General features: G+C 24.6%; 2 protein-coding genes across 2 annotated transcripts; both read left to right on the forward strand.

Annotated features, from left to right (window-relative positions):
- Positions 1-1,510: 1,510 nt before the first annotated feature.
- Positions 1,511-4,816, forward strand: LOC110648981 (gibberellin 2-beta-dioxygenase 2). The gene is made up of 2 exons (XM_021803369.2): positions 1,511-2,396; positions 4,293-4,816. Exons 1-2 carry the CDS (start codon positions 1,617-1,619, stop codon positions 4,632-4,634), a joined length of 1,122 nt encoding a protein of 373 aa, XP_021659061.2. The 5' UTR covers positions 1,511-1,616; the 3' UTR covers positions 4,635-4,816.
- Positions 4,817-7,628: 2,812 nt separating this feature from the next.
- Positions 7,629-10,679, forward strand: LOC110648980 (xylan O-acetyltransferase 1). The gene is made up of 5 exons (XM_021803367.2): positions 7,629-8,468; positions 8,569-8,740; positions 9,257-9,456; positions 9,566-9,724; positions 10,184-10,679. Exons 1-5 carry the CDS (start codon positions 7,861-7,863, stop codon positions 10,530-10,532), a joined length of 1,488 nt encoding a protein of 495 aa, XP_021659059.2. The 5' UTR covers positions 7,629-7,860; the 3' UTR covers positions 10,533-10,679.
- Positions 10,680-15,403: the final 4,724 nt, after the last annotated feature.

Genomic DNA, 15,403 nt, shown 5'->3' on the forward strand with positions numbered 1-15,403 from the left:
AAATTTTAATCATAAAAATATTAAAATAATAAAATAACTTTTTTCAAACTATTTTTTTTAATAGCATCTAAAATAAAATTTTTATTTAAAAAAATAATTTGAACCTTACAAATTCAATGTCAAATAGACACCGAAAATAATACTTTTTATGAAAAGAGGTTTTTATATCAAAACCTCAGTGCCAACGGAATCGCTGTAGAGTTCATTAATACTCATTTAGGTAAATTTTATCATTTTGAGTTTCAATTTACTTTCCATCAATCTATTTCATTGGGTCACTATAATTATCGCTTTTAATTTAAAAAAAAAAATTACAATCATTATGAGTTTATGGATATTATTATTATTTTTTTTCTTTATAAAAATAAAAATTTTAATTTAAAATCTATTCAACAATAAAAAAAGAAAGTTAAAATATTTAACTATAAAAATAAAATTTAAAGAAGGCCTGATTAAAGATTTTTTTTTTTTAGCAATTAAGTCTATTATAAATGACATACTTCATATGGAAAAATTGAACAATAAATTCTTTTTTTTTAAATAACTTAATAACAATTAATAAGTTGGGACTATTTAAAGTGTATCATGGTTGAAATCTTGTTAAAAAATATAAATATATAATATTAGAAGACATTTTTCATAAAGATATGTCAACCTATAATATTTTAATTTCCAAATAGCACCAATCACGTCGATAATTATTTCAATCATAGAGGAGGGGGATTTACTCAAATTTATATATATTTTAAATATTTTATTTTAAATTAATATAAAATAAAATATTTCTATAATATACAATTAAAAAAAATATATCGAATCTAATTATAGGTACAGCTTCCCATACAGCCAGCCAACAGGCTGCCACTACTTGCATATAAAACTCACCGGATTTGTTGGACAAGTAATCAAAATTCAAAAAGCATTCAATTTTCGCAAAACTTAATCCCTAAATAGAGACACGCTCTAGAATTATGAAGTTAAAAATAAATTTAAATTTAATAAAATATAACTATTTTTTTAATTAAAATTTAATTTATAAATAGACCTCTAAAATTACAAATTTAAATATAATAAAAAAATTAAAGCCCATTTGAAAAATATTTTTAGAAGTACAATACTGAAGTAAGAATTCGAATTCTTTTCAGTTTCGTCACGTAATTGGAATGTTCATTCTATATTATATAAATTCTCTTCTCTTTATCATCCTCAGCTTTGGAACATTATATATTTATTTCGTTAATTTCATGGAAATATGATAATGAGATTTTTCATTTTAAATTAAAAAGTATTAAATTTTTTAACTTAAAATTGATAAAGAAAGAAATTAATTAAATTAAATTCTAATTTTATTTTACTAATTCTAATTTGTATATAGATATACTTTAATTTAAATTAATTATATTTTCTAAAAATTAATAGTAAAGTAATTAATTACTTATTTTATAATAAAAATAATTAATCCTTTGAAAATAAAAAAAAAATCTTCTACGCGTGTGAGAAAATCATATTTGGACACGCACGTGTGACGTGCACAGGCTTCCTATTAATGCGCACACAACGAAAATACAGAGTGTAGTGTCTGTGTCTCTCCCTTTCACATTTAAGCCGCAATCATCATGGCTTCTTCAGCTCAAAAGCAACACCAACACCTGCCAAAAATCTACAGCACCACCTCAGCTCCACCACCAACGCCCTCGTCTCACACCCACCACGTCACCTCAGCCGCCGACGCTGATGCTCTCTCCCGCCTCCTCCACCGCCTCCCTCCTACCCTTTCCCTTCCTACTCGTCGCTCTACTCCTGCCACCTCTCCCCCTGTCGTCTCCCTCTCTGACCCAAACTCTAGCGATCTCCTCCTCTCTGCCTCTTCTCAACTCGGCTTCTTTCAAGTCACCGATCATGATATACCTTCTCAGATAGCTAAATCCTCCGAGTCGGAATCGCTCTCTCTCTTTCAGCTCACTAGAGATAAAAAAGAATCGTACTTCCCCGAGAACTGGCCTTTGGGTTTTGAAGATGATGAAGATGGAAAGAGTGAGTCGTTTTGGCTGGACGCAAACTGTTCCCCTGGATCAACCGAGTTGAAGTTATCTTCTCTGCACGAGTTAACTCGGGCTTTAGAGAAAGTTGGGCTGGAGATTATTGAAATGCTTTCTCGCGAGGTGGGATTTGAGAACCCGTTAAAGGAAGATCCGACCCGAATTTGTTCATTAATGTTGGTTCACGAGGGCTCATACGAGGATAAACCAGCTATATCGGGTGGGTTTTATCCATATATAGTTGGGTTACAATATCAAATCCGGAGCCACAAGTATTCGTTGCTGGCGGATTCGGGTTGGGTTGCTGTGCAGCCTCAAGCGGACTCGGTTATGGTCACCGTAGGCGACATTGCTCAGGTGAGTTTTTGGTAATTTAAGGTTGGCATTTTATTGCTATATTTTAAACTATTAGGAAACTCATAGTTCAATTAGCAAGAATAATGTAACTCATTGAGGATATATTTTATTAAAAATACACTAAAATTATTTATTTTAAATATACATTATATTAATGTAAGAAAAATACATCTTTGAAATTAATAAAATTTAATTTCAATGCTCTCATCTAATGATATCCCTAATTATAAATAAAAAAAATTATATTTATATAAACCTTGATTTTTTATAAATAAAAATAAAAATTTTTAATTTAGTTATGTATTTATTAGAAAATTTTAATTTAATTTTTTTTAATTTTTTATCTAATTTAATTAAAGAATTTAAATTTAAATTTAATTTAATTTAAAAGTTAAAATTTACAAACTAAATTTATTATTTTTTATCTAAATAAAAAATAAAAAATATATTTTTTAATTAAATTAAATTTTTAATTTTTTAATTTAAATTTAAAAATTAAAGATTTTAATTTTTTTATTTTTTTAAATTTTAGATTAAATTGATTTTAAGTGAAAATTTTTTAATTAATATATATATATATATATATATATATATATATATATATATATATATTGCCTTTAGTACTTTTTGCCCTTTTTAAACAAGGCAATTCTGTCTTGATGGTTCCATATGGACCACAGTGAGTTAAGGCTGCTGGCTAGAACTTTTGGGCTCCACCACTGTGGATTTTTGTGCCAAATGATGGTGTCTGTCTGACCTTTCAATGTTCTGTGCTTGAAAAAAAAATTCAAGAATAAATTAAAATAAAATGAATTTAAACTAAATTTATTTCTTTAAAAAAAATTAATAAATATGAAACATATGAATCTATTTCATTTTTCTTTATCAATTTGTATTTTTCTCAATCATAAAAAGTTCATTATAAATAATTAAATATAACAAAAAATTATTTAGGTTTTACACTTTATTTGGATATGAAAAAAAAAAGAAATAAATAAAAAAAATAAATTGAGATTAGTAATTTTCTTATTTTGAAATGAAGAGTAAATAAAGGGAGGAGAAAAATAATTTTTTTTTCTCTAATTTTAATAAAAAATAATAAAAATGTGATTATATATCAAAATTATAATAAACTCTTTTAAAAAATATTTTTTTAAAATATATCAAGTAAAATTATAAATTTATCATATTTTTTTTCTTTCTTTATTTTTTCTTCCTTTCTATCCAAATAAGAGTAAAGAAAATAACAAAAGTAAAAATATTTTTTATTTTTTACTCTTTATTTTTCTTTTCTCCTAAAAAATTTTTTCTAGAGTATCAGTTTCGGTTTAAGAGATACTGTTAATTAAGGTCGAATCAAATGGTCTACTTATTATTATTTCGATTTTATTTTGATTTAGTCTAATTTTAATTTAATTTATTTTTTTAGCTCAAATAAGATCAATTGGCTTTGTTTATATTTTATGTTGATTTTGGTAACTTAAATTTAATTAACTTTAATTTTAAATTGAATCAATCTAGTTTTAATTTTGAAACGGAGCATAACCAAATCAAGCCCAATTTTTTGTACTTAATCTTAGGATATATTTTTTCCCCTTAAGTAAGCTTTGGGCTTCTCAAAGCCCAACAAAAGTCTTACAATGATTAGCTTGAATTTTATCTTTTAATAATTTTAATTACTTATGGCAATTTTTATTTATATTCGGTCCGTTATGAATTTAAAATATAAAATATATAATAAAATTTATTTATTAAATATATGAATTCAATATATTTATATTTTAAATTTATAGTAAATCATATCCAAGCAATAAAAATTATGTAAAATTATATATATGAAATTGTAATTTTATGGCTATTCAGGATAAGATTAATTATGCCAACAAAAATTGATAGGTGTGGAGCAATGGGAGATTGAAGAAAGTAAGAGGAAGACCACTGGCTTGCATGGGAGAAGGCAAAAATTCAAGCTCCATATCAATGACATTACTTGTGACTCTTCCTACAGAAAGCACAGTGTCACCCCTTCTTCCTAAGCCAATTATAAATGAAGAAAATGCCAATAATGAAAGTGAAGTTGCAGAAGAAGTTGAAGAAGCAAGCCATGGCATTGGCAGTAACAGCAAGGAGGAAGGGAGATTGTTTAGCTCATTTTCTTTTGAAGACTATGCTTGGAGAGTCTATCATGAGCCTCTCCTCTTGAAAGACCCACTTGATAAATACCGTATAATTAATTAGCTAGATTATTTTCATTCTCTCTCTCACACACATTCTTTTCTTAGTTAATTTTTTTTCTTCTTTTTATGAATTTGGAATTGCTATATTCCTTTTTTATTTGCTTGCTTTTTGTTATTTTTTCATTTGGGTGATATTTAATTTATTTTCTGATTTTATGTTAAATGAGATTAGATGTTCAATCATTTTTATTTTTTATTTTGAAAACTTGAAATTAAATATGAAAATACTTTCTCTTTCTTATTCCCAGTTAGTGATTGAAATTCATTGTAAGTAATGTACATGTTCTTAATTGAGTAATAATATATCATACAATTACATGCATAGGCATATGATTACAATTAGATTATTCAAGGCAGAATCATCTAAATTTTGCTAGCTTTTCTTACTTAGTGCCAATAATACTTCTAAGGATTCAAAATCATGATCTGGACTCTAATATAAATTATACAATCGAATATTTATTATCATATCAAAAGCTTAAATTATTTGTAAAAGGGCAATTTTAACTCATTATAGTGTTGCAACTCAAGTGTCATAAATCAAAGGAATCTGAGTAAGATACTGACCCACTGAATTATCTTACCCAACCCAATGCTAATACAAATATATATATTTATTTATAAATTATATATTTAAATTTAGTTTTAATTTCACATATATTTTATATTCAAATTGAACATAAATAAAGGGGGAAAAATAAGGGGAAGGTAGACCTACTATACAAGTGTTAGAGAAAATGAGTATAAAAAAAGGTAAAAAAGAGTGTCATTAAGAGAAAGCTTGTTGAGTATGGATGCCTTAACTTGTAAAAAAAGAGATGTACAACCCAAAAGCAGAGAAAGTGAGCATAGTACACAGCAGTATGACAATGTTGGTATACTAAAATTAAATTAAAATCAATATCACTTGAATTAATTTAATTTTAAATTAATTTTTTTTTAGAAAAAAAAAATTAATTGTTATATAAATATAAAACCCAAAAGAAAACAAAGGAGGGATTTCTTAGGGTTTACTTTTCTCAAACATAAAGTTACTAATAATAATTGGAAATGTGGGGTTGTTTCTTGTATGGCTTTCTAAAACTTACAATCATCATTAATACAGAGCCTTAATAATGCATCAACAGACTTTGGTAGTTGTTGGGGACAAAGAAAGATATCAAAATCTCACCATGCTGCAGCTTCATCAAATCAAAGGTTCTCTAAGCTTACTGCTCATTCTCAAATAAAAAATTAAAAATAATTAATATTATATTTAATTTGCACCAACTTTAAACATTGACATATTAAGTGATGATTAGGTGAGTTTTGACCACCTCATTTTCCTATGATTTTCATCCATAAAGTTTCACAATATAATCCTATATTTTGTTGCTACAACAAATATTATAATTAACAATAAAAAATTTTATTGTAATGTTATAATAGTAATATGAACAATTATTATTAATAATACATAAAAAAATATAATTAATAATTATTTATTATTATTATTAATATTAATTAAGTACCTGTCCAGTATTGTGTTTGGAAGGTTGAAATTATTTTTTTAAATAAAAACATCATTTTAAATATTGAAAAATTTTTATTATTTTAATATTTTTATAATTAAAACTTATTAAATTTAATTTTAAATTATTTTTTAATACTTTGCAACTGGTATATTTAAAAAATTTATTTTTTCAATAACAGCTCCAATAACAATACTAAACAGACCTTAACTTTTGAAAACAATAATTATTACTGTCAATAATTACTTTTTTAGCAATCACAATTTTATTGTAAAATAACTATTATCACAATGTTTCAAATTATTATTATTATTATTAAATATGGTGGATATCCTAAAAAAGAAATTAAATCAAATTAATAAGTCATCCTTGAAGTGATTTAATCATGATTCCCCAATTATTATAATTGATTAGAAATATATTTTGTGGTTGTCATGGAAGAATTTGTATATTTCCTGCTCTCTACAAGGGCAACCTCACATAAAAATAAACATGATGATTAGGCTAATCCAGCATCCTTACCTTCCCATGAATCTCAATAAATTAAAATAAAAATCAAGACTTGTATATATAGACAAATCAGGCTACACTTGAAGTCTCAATTTCAATCATTTAATTTAATTTTATTTTTTTATATATTAAGAATATCAAAAAACAAAATTATGAAATTTGATTTTAATAAGACAAAAGATTTTAACTAATTTATAATTATATAAGCCACTGGCTATATGTTATTACAAATATAGTGACAGAGGACCAAAAACAAAATTTAGAGAACTAATATATAAGATATTTTTTGTTTAGACTCAGTTTACCATAGATTTAAAATATAAATATATGAAATTTATATATTTAATAAATGATAAAAAAATTCATAATATATAATCTCATAAGAAATCTATGAGCCTTTATTACACACTATAATAAGTATTAGAATTAATAATAAAAATTTTACAATAATTATTAATTTTACTGTTATAAAATTAATATATAACAATAATATGAATATTTGTTATTAATGGTACATTAAAAAAAATAATATTAGTTATTATTATCATTATTAAATTTTTAGTAGTAATAATTATTATTGTCAATAATTTTTTTTTCGATAATCACACCTTTATTGTAAAAAAAGCCTACCATTATAATTTTATAATAATAATATACAATAATTTATATAATATTGTCATAAACTTATATTAAAAAATTTTATAGTTTTGGTAGTAAAAATTTTAATCCTACACATTTCTTGTTTAAGCACAAAGTACTATCAATCTGGTAGAAAATAACATTTGGTCGATCTACCAAATACCTTATACCCATCAACTGCAACCTCCTTCTTGTTCCAACGTTTCCTTAGATTAAGACCATCTAGGCATTAGGCAATTAAAACTTTGAATTCACTCATCTCTCTTTCTCACTGATACTGTTGGAACAAGATATAAAGGAAATTAGTTAGCAAAATTGGATTATAAAGAAAAAATATTAATAAATTGAGAGAGACAACTCTCCCTCCACGAGAAGCCTAACCAGTTCTTGAAGAAAAATCCATCTCACCAAATCCTTCATTGAACTAACAAATAAGAAAAAGAAAGAAAGAAAAAAAAAATCCTAATTCATTGTAAGCTTCTCTCTCTCTATCTCTGTGTCTTTATCTTGCTAGATGTTTCTCTATATTTCCATCCCTCTCCCTTCTCTTCTCTCACCATTTGTCTCATGCATCCGTCTCGAAGGAAAAATCCTCTCCTTTCCTCAGTAACAGTAGCCATGAAGCACAAGAAAAACAGTAATCTCTCTGTATTTGTTGTGGTTTTTTCTGTTTTTCTCTTTGGGGTTTTTATGTACAATGAGGACGTTAAGTCCATGGCTGAATTCCCATTTTCTTGGCCTAAATCTCAAGAAATTCAAGAAGAACCATCGATAGAGGCAAATCCAGTTCCAGAAACTATGAAGAAAGATACAGAAGGTATTGTTTCTATGAATTCAAGAACGCTATCGCTAGAAGAACCTCATGGTCATCAGGACTCTGACGAAACAGCTCAAGAATCTGATGATAATTCCAATTCATCCAATGCAACTAATAAAGAAGATGAGCAGAAAATTGAATTGCCACTCGTGGAGGAAGATGAGGAGGAGGTTGAATTGCCACCCGAAGAGTGTGATCTTTTCACAGGGCAATGGGTTTTTGACAATGCGACACGTCCTTTGTACAAAGAAGATGAGTGTGAGTTTCTTACAGCTCAAGTGACGTGCCTTAGAAATGGCAGAAAAGACTCTTTGTACCAAAACTGGAAATGGCAGCCTAGAGATTGTTCTTTACCTAAGTAAGCAAACAATCTGACAGATTCTTGGATTTCTTCTTTTTTCTAAATACATGTGTTTGATTTTCTTGATTTATTGGGTTTATTATTTTGTTTGCAAAAGGTTCAACCCAAGGCTATTGTTAAACAAGCTGAGGAACAAGAGGCTTCTGTTTGTTGGGGACTCATTGAATAGGAACCAATGGGAATCAATGATTTGTTTGGTTCAATCTGCAGTTCCTTCTGGAAGAAAGACCTGGAGGAAGGAAGGATCTTTTGCTATTTTCACAATGGAGGTACACTTTCCTCTCTCTCTCTCTCTCTCTCTCTGTGTGTGTGTAGCTAAGCATGATATACAGGTGCAATGTCAATGTCCTTGATTAATTTTCCCAAATCTTTTTGACAGGATTTGTCCAATATTTAAGTTTCTTTCATTGATCTTAATGATTATGATTAATCATGAAATGCATGATCAAGAAATGGATTATTTTTCTAAAGTAGAGTGGCTATAAAACCCTTTAAAAATTTGCCAAATTCTCAACCCAAGACTAGTTAGAGTGAAGATTCTAGCAAAGGGAATTTTTTAAAGTTTCTTGTAATTGCGAGAAACGTATTTTTAGGTGAACTGAAAATTATTGTATTCCAAACCCACCTAATCTAACAACTCCTGTGTTTAGCCATGCAATAATTTAGTATTAATTTCCATGAGAGAAGATTATTAAAAAAATAATAATCAAAAGAAATCTCCATGACCATGATTTTAATTTAATTATTAATTTCTTTTATTATTATTATTTTAAAATTTTTTGCAGGACTACAATGCCACAATAGAGTTCTATTGGGCTCCATTTCTAGTGGAGTCAAATTCTGATGATCCAAACATGCACAGCATCTTGAATCGTATAATTATGCCAGAAGCAATCAATAAACATGGTGTTAATTGGAAGAATGTGGATTATCTAATTTTCAACACATACATATGGTGGATGAACACTTTCTCCATGAAAGTTCTGTAAGTAATTGAATATGATAATCTTCATCTGTTAATTCTGTTGTTTGTTTCTATGATTAATTATAATTATCATGAGATTGATTTTTGTTTATTTGGTTTGATTGAATAGACGTGGATCGTTCGATGAAGGAGCCACTGAATATGATGAGATCGAACGGCCGGTAGCTTATAGGAGAGTTTTGACTACATGGTCCAAGTGGGTAGATGAAAATGTAGATCCTAATCGTACCATGGTCTTCTTCAGTAGCATGTCTCCTCTCCATATCAAGTAATTAATTCTTAATTATATCTTAATTTCATCTTATAAGTTAATTAAAGACTATTATTTCTATGTGTGCTTTTTGTTTTTTTCTTAATTGGAATTAAGATATAATACCTAGAAATTCACTTCAATTAAGATACAATAATAATAATAAAATTAGGGTTACTAATTTAATTTAATTATTTTTTTCTATCAAAATGCAGGCCCAAAGGGATTTAATTAGCTCACTTTTACACCATATTTTCAGTCTAATAATTGCCCAAAAAGTTGTATAATGGTGCCAAATTAATCCCATTAGGTATATTAGGTGATTATTGGTAGTCAGTCTGTGATTACAAAGCATGATTTGACAAATTTAATTGATTATTATGCATATAACCTGTAGTGGGTAACCCACTAATCACATCATTATCCCTTAATGATTCTTGATAATTTTTTAAATGATTATTTATCTTGAATTTGTAGGAGCTTGGATTGGAACAACCCAGATGGGATAAAATGTGCTAAGGAGACCACTCCAATACTAGATACAACTAGGCATCTGAATGTGGGCACAGACCGTAGATTGCTTGTTATAGGAGCAAATTTAACACAATCAATGAAAATACCTGTCCATTTTATCAACATCACCACTCTCTCTGAATATAGAAAAGATGCTCATACCTCTGTTTACACCATCCGCCAAGGCAAGATGCTTACACCAGAGCAGCAGGCTGATCCGACAACCTATGCCGATTGTATTCACTGGTGTCTCCCTGGATTGCCTGACACATGGAATGAGTTTATTTACACACGTATCATTTCTCATTCATGACCCATAAAAACTTGCATGCCCCATTTTTTTTTTTTTTGTCTTCATAAATTTTATGTGTTGTTCTTGTAATTTCCCCACATTTTCTTTTTTTAGCTTCTTATAGCTTGAATTATAGGTTCCAATTATCCACAACATTTTTTTTGAGAACTTTGTTCAGCCTTACTTGACTGAGAAGGGGAGCTTAATATTGGGCATGAAAATTTTGTATTAATTGGGATCAAGAACATGCCTAAGATGGGGAAAAAAAGAATTCACCTAATTGAATTGTATAATGAACATGTGCAAACAACATAATAAAGTAAATACAAACTTGCATGTAAGACACAAAATTGTCTTAGTTTTATGTTATTTATTTGCTTGAATTTTTAAAACATGATAAAAGAAAATTTGTTTCACTATAATAAAAAGTGGAATTAAACTATTTAGTGTCAATTAAAACAATTAATATGACTATATGAACAACATTGATGGTAAGAAATTATTCATTATAATACTTATTGTTGCATATTTTCTTTGCATAGTTGTGGACTTGGCTTGGATGTATTAGACTGGCAGCACGCAGAGATGATAACAAGTCGGTTTTTGTTGGTATCTGATTTAATTGAACCTTAATAGAATGAATTTGAATAATATATAATCGAATTTAGAATAAATTTAAATTTTACAAATATCAATTAAGTTCGAATTTAAATAAACTTATGAATTTCCCCAGCAGACCGAGAATTTCAGTTCAATGCAGGATTCTTACGTTAAGTTCGTGGCCCAGGTTTCTGACTTGGGGCTATTTCTGTTCAATTGCCAGCCCAATGCCCCAATTGATTTAAAAAAATGGAATATGACTGTGTGTCCTTCAAAGGTTATTATATAAATTTTTTATATTAAATATTTACCATAATATTCGCACAAGATCGATAAAATGTGTATATAATTAAAATGGTTTTTTTTAATGAGTAAAAGATTATATTCATTAAATTTTATTAAATATAATTATTTATTATTATTTTCATCCATTTTTTCTAAGTTATCTTATTTCCAATTAGTTGTTTTTCAAAAGATTAAGAGTATTAATTTTTTATTTTTTAATTTTATCTTTATTTTTTATTAAATATAATAATTATTTATATAATTTTTAAAAATTTATTTTAACACCTTTTTCTTCTCTCTCTTGATGGTAAAAGATAAAAAGTAATTTAATTTAATTAAAAAGTATTTCAATATAATTAAGTGATTTAATTACTTAATTACCATTAAAAAATCTTAAACGAAAAATAAAATTAGACGAAGGAAGTACTAAATTTGCATTGAGAATCTATATATATATATATATATATATATATATAAAGTAGAGTGGTATTTCTCTGGTATCGCTATATAAGATTTTAAAACTATTATATTTTTGCCACGTGATAATATTTAAAGCAATTAAGTTTTATTTCATGTTGCCACATAGAATTTTAATATTATTACATTTATGTCAAGTGATAATATTAAATTGAATTTATTGCTAGGAATTTTTTTTCTTGTCATATATGTGAATTATATTAAATTAAATTTATTTAATTTATTAAATTGATATTTATTAAATTTCATATAATATTTATAGAATATTAATTTTTTATAATTTTAATCTTTAATTTTAATTTAATATCGTATATAATTGTAATATATAATTGCAATTTAAATTTTAAGTTATAATCCAAATTTAATATATATATATATATATATATATATATATATATATATATATATATATATATATATATATATTATATTTATGCCACGTAACACTATTTAAAGTAGTCAAATTTTCTTATGTGCTAAGTGGCAATATTAAATTGAATTTATTGCTAGCAATATTTTTTCTTTCCTACATATGTCAATTATATTAAATTGAATTTATTGCTAGCAGTTTTTTTCCTTACCTCATTTGTCAATTTTATTGATAGCAATTTTTTTTCCTTATTTAATTTTTAAGTTATAATCTAAATTTAACTTTTTACTGTCTAAATACACATAAAAGGATCTTCTATATGCCTAAATATATATATTTTCTTTTTTATCAATATCAAAATTCAATTTCTTGAGTACAAAAAATTAAGAAAATAATATTCTATTCTCTGTGATCTAAATTCTATCATTTGTGAATTGTAATTATTCTTCATACTTAAAGTGAGGTAAATAAGTTATTGCAAGCTATGTGTCTTCATTTGGAGATTATACCATAAACATATTATTATATCAGTACTATAATATCAAATTTACAAATCAAATACTAGGAAGATCCATCATAAGATTTACCTCGATAAATAAAATATGCTTCCTATAGTATTAAAAAATAAATAAATAAATACATTTTTATTTAACTGGTATTAGAATAGAATGATCCTATTATTATAAAAGAACAAGAAAAAAAAAATCTTCTTAGTATGGAAAGTTTTCCAAATTATTTGAAAATAAAGTTGAAATATTTTCCTTTTTAGAGAAATTAAGTAGAAAAATCAACAATCCCAATAAGAAACAGAGTACAGAACCGAGTGTAACCAAGTCAAATAAAAAAAAAAAACATAACAAAATTACCATAAAGAGAGGCAGAAGAATTATTTATATTTTCTAAATAGTTGTAATATATAATTATTATATAATCTAATTTTCTAAATATAATTCTTAATTAATATAATCTTTCAAATTTAAATAATAAAAAAATATTAATTACTATAATTAGATTTAATTTCTTTTAAAATATTTGTTTAAAATTAGAACTAAGAATTCGTAGATATTTAAATTTTTTTTAAAAATTAATGATAAAAATTCTCAATATGTGTAATTTTCTTTAAAATATATGTTTTAAATTAAAATCAGCAATTAAGGGATATTTGAATTCTTGGGAGAAATTAATGATTGGAATTTTAAAGATAATTAATCTTCAATTAAAAAAAAATGAAAGGTTGACATTAAATTTTTTTATATTTTCTAAATAGTTTTAATTAAATTTAATTTTCTTTAAAATATTTACTTTAAATTATGATCAAGATTCTTAGTGATTAAGATATATATATATATATATAATTAGGTTTAATTTCCTTTAAAATATATGTTTAAAATTAGAAATAAGAATAAGGAGATATTTGATTTTTTTTAAATTAATGATTAAAATTTCATTAAATTAAATTTTTTAAAATATATGCTCCAAATTAAAATAAGGAATTAGGGAATATATTTTTAATTATATATATATATATAAAATGAATTGTGGAAAAATGAAATGAAATAAAAATTTATTTTCATAGTTATGACAAATAGGAATTTATATTAATATTTAATTTTTATTTTTTTTATATTTTTTATAATATATTAATAAATAATTAATATTATTATTTTGGTTAATATTAATTATGTTATATTGTTTTATTATCATTTAGCAAAATTAATTAATGATACAATTTTTTTAAATCATGATTAAGTTATTAATTCTCTAATTATATGTGTATAAGTTACAAATTATTTATTTAGTTATTACTTTAAAATTGTAATAAATATCTATTATTATTATTATTATTATTATTATTATTATTATTATTATTATTATTATTACAAATATGTAAAAATCTCAATTTAATTTAATTAGATATAGGAAAAACTCTTTATTTTATATATATAGAGGTTATATTTAATAATATAATTAATTATTACTATTACTGTTACCATTAATTATTTTTATTATTACTATTATTATCACAATTTTAATTGTTAACTAATTAAAAATATTTGACATATTTTAATAATTTTATAAATCTCTCATTTAATGATTATTAAATTTTTAATTATTTCATTTAATTATAAAAATTTAATAATTATATATATCTTAAAATTAATAAAATAATTTAAAATTGTGCTGTAAAAGTAGTCGCATGCAGTTAAATACTTTGCTTACTTTCTCTTTCTCTTTTATATATTTAATAATTTTTAATTTGCTTCAATGTTATTTTTATTTTATTTATCTTATTTTAGTATTCATTTAATAAAGACATATTTTTAATTATATATTGAATGATATATAAAATGAATCGTGAAAAAATGAAATGAAATAAAAATTTATTTTCATAGTTATGGTAAACAATAAATTTATATTAATATTTGATTTTCATTATTTTTTGGATATTTTTTATTGTATATTAATAAATAATTAATATTATTAATTTAGTTAATATTAATCATATTATGTTATATTATTTTATTATTATTTAAAAAAATTAATTAATGATACAATTCCTATAAATTATGATGAAGTTATTAATTTCCTAATAATGATGTATATGTAAGTTACAAATTATATAATTATTATATTTTAATATTATAATAAGTAATTATTATTAAAAAATATTGTACTAAAAAGTTATATTTAAATATGTCATCATACTTAGAAGACAATTACAAAATTTAAACTTAATATCTCTTAGATAAAATAAATTCCTTATCCCCTGAATCAATTTATTTAGAATTTTGTATCTTAATAAATACAACCTTTCACTGATTAGAAAAACTTAATTAAAATAATGAGTATATAAATCATACATAAATTTCGTAAAAAATATTTGATTTAATAACCATTGAACTCGTTCTTATGTAAAAAACGAGCTTATAATAACTCCAAGTCCATGAAAAGTGACCCAGTTGGAGATTTGGAAAATATATCATTTGAAGATTCTTAATCATGGTGACGTGCCGTAATCCATGGAAAAAATCTAGAAAAAGCTGAAACTCCAAGTCCAAGAAAGTGAGTTACAGTATATTAAAGCATTAATTTTCAATTGTCGTGAAAGAAAGTAACCTTACCTTTGGCATGGAACTGGAACCCTTTTTAAATAGGGCAA

The sequence above is a fragment of the Hevea brasiliensis genome, chromosome 8 (assembly GCF_030052815.1).
Source record: "Hevea brasiliensis isolate MT/VB/25A 57/8 chromosome 8, ASM3005281v1, whole genome shotgun sequence".
Classification (NCBI taxonomy): domain Eukaryota; kingdom Viridiplantae; phylum Streptophyta; class Magnoliopsida; order Malpighiales; family Euphorbiaceae; genus Hevea; species Hevea brasiliensis.

Bases quoted from the DNA above. Each gene is read 5' to 3' on its own strand.
- LOC110648980 (XM_021803367.2), top strand. From the start codon at position 7,861: ATGCATCCGTCTCGAAGGAAAAATCCTCTCCTTTCCTCAGTAACAGTA. The intron at 8,469-8,568 runs GTAAGCAAACAA...TGTTTGCAAAAG, and splicing joins AGAGATTGTTCTTTACCTAA to GTTCAACCCAAGGCTATTGT. The intron at 8,741-9,256 runs GTACACTTTCCT...AATTTTTTGCAG, and splicing joins TTGCTATTTTCACAATGGAG to GACTACAATGCCACAATAGA.
- LOC110648981 (XM_021803369.2), top strand. From the start codon at position 1,617: ATGGCTTCTTCAGCTCAAAAGCAACACCAACACCTGCCAAAAATCTAC. The intron at 2,397-4,292 runs GTGAGTTTTTGG...AAAAATTGATAG, and splicing joins CCGTAGGCGACATTGCTCAG to GTGTGGAGCAATGGGAGATT.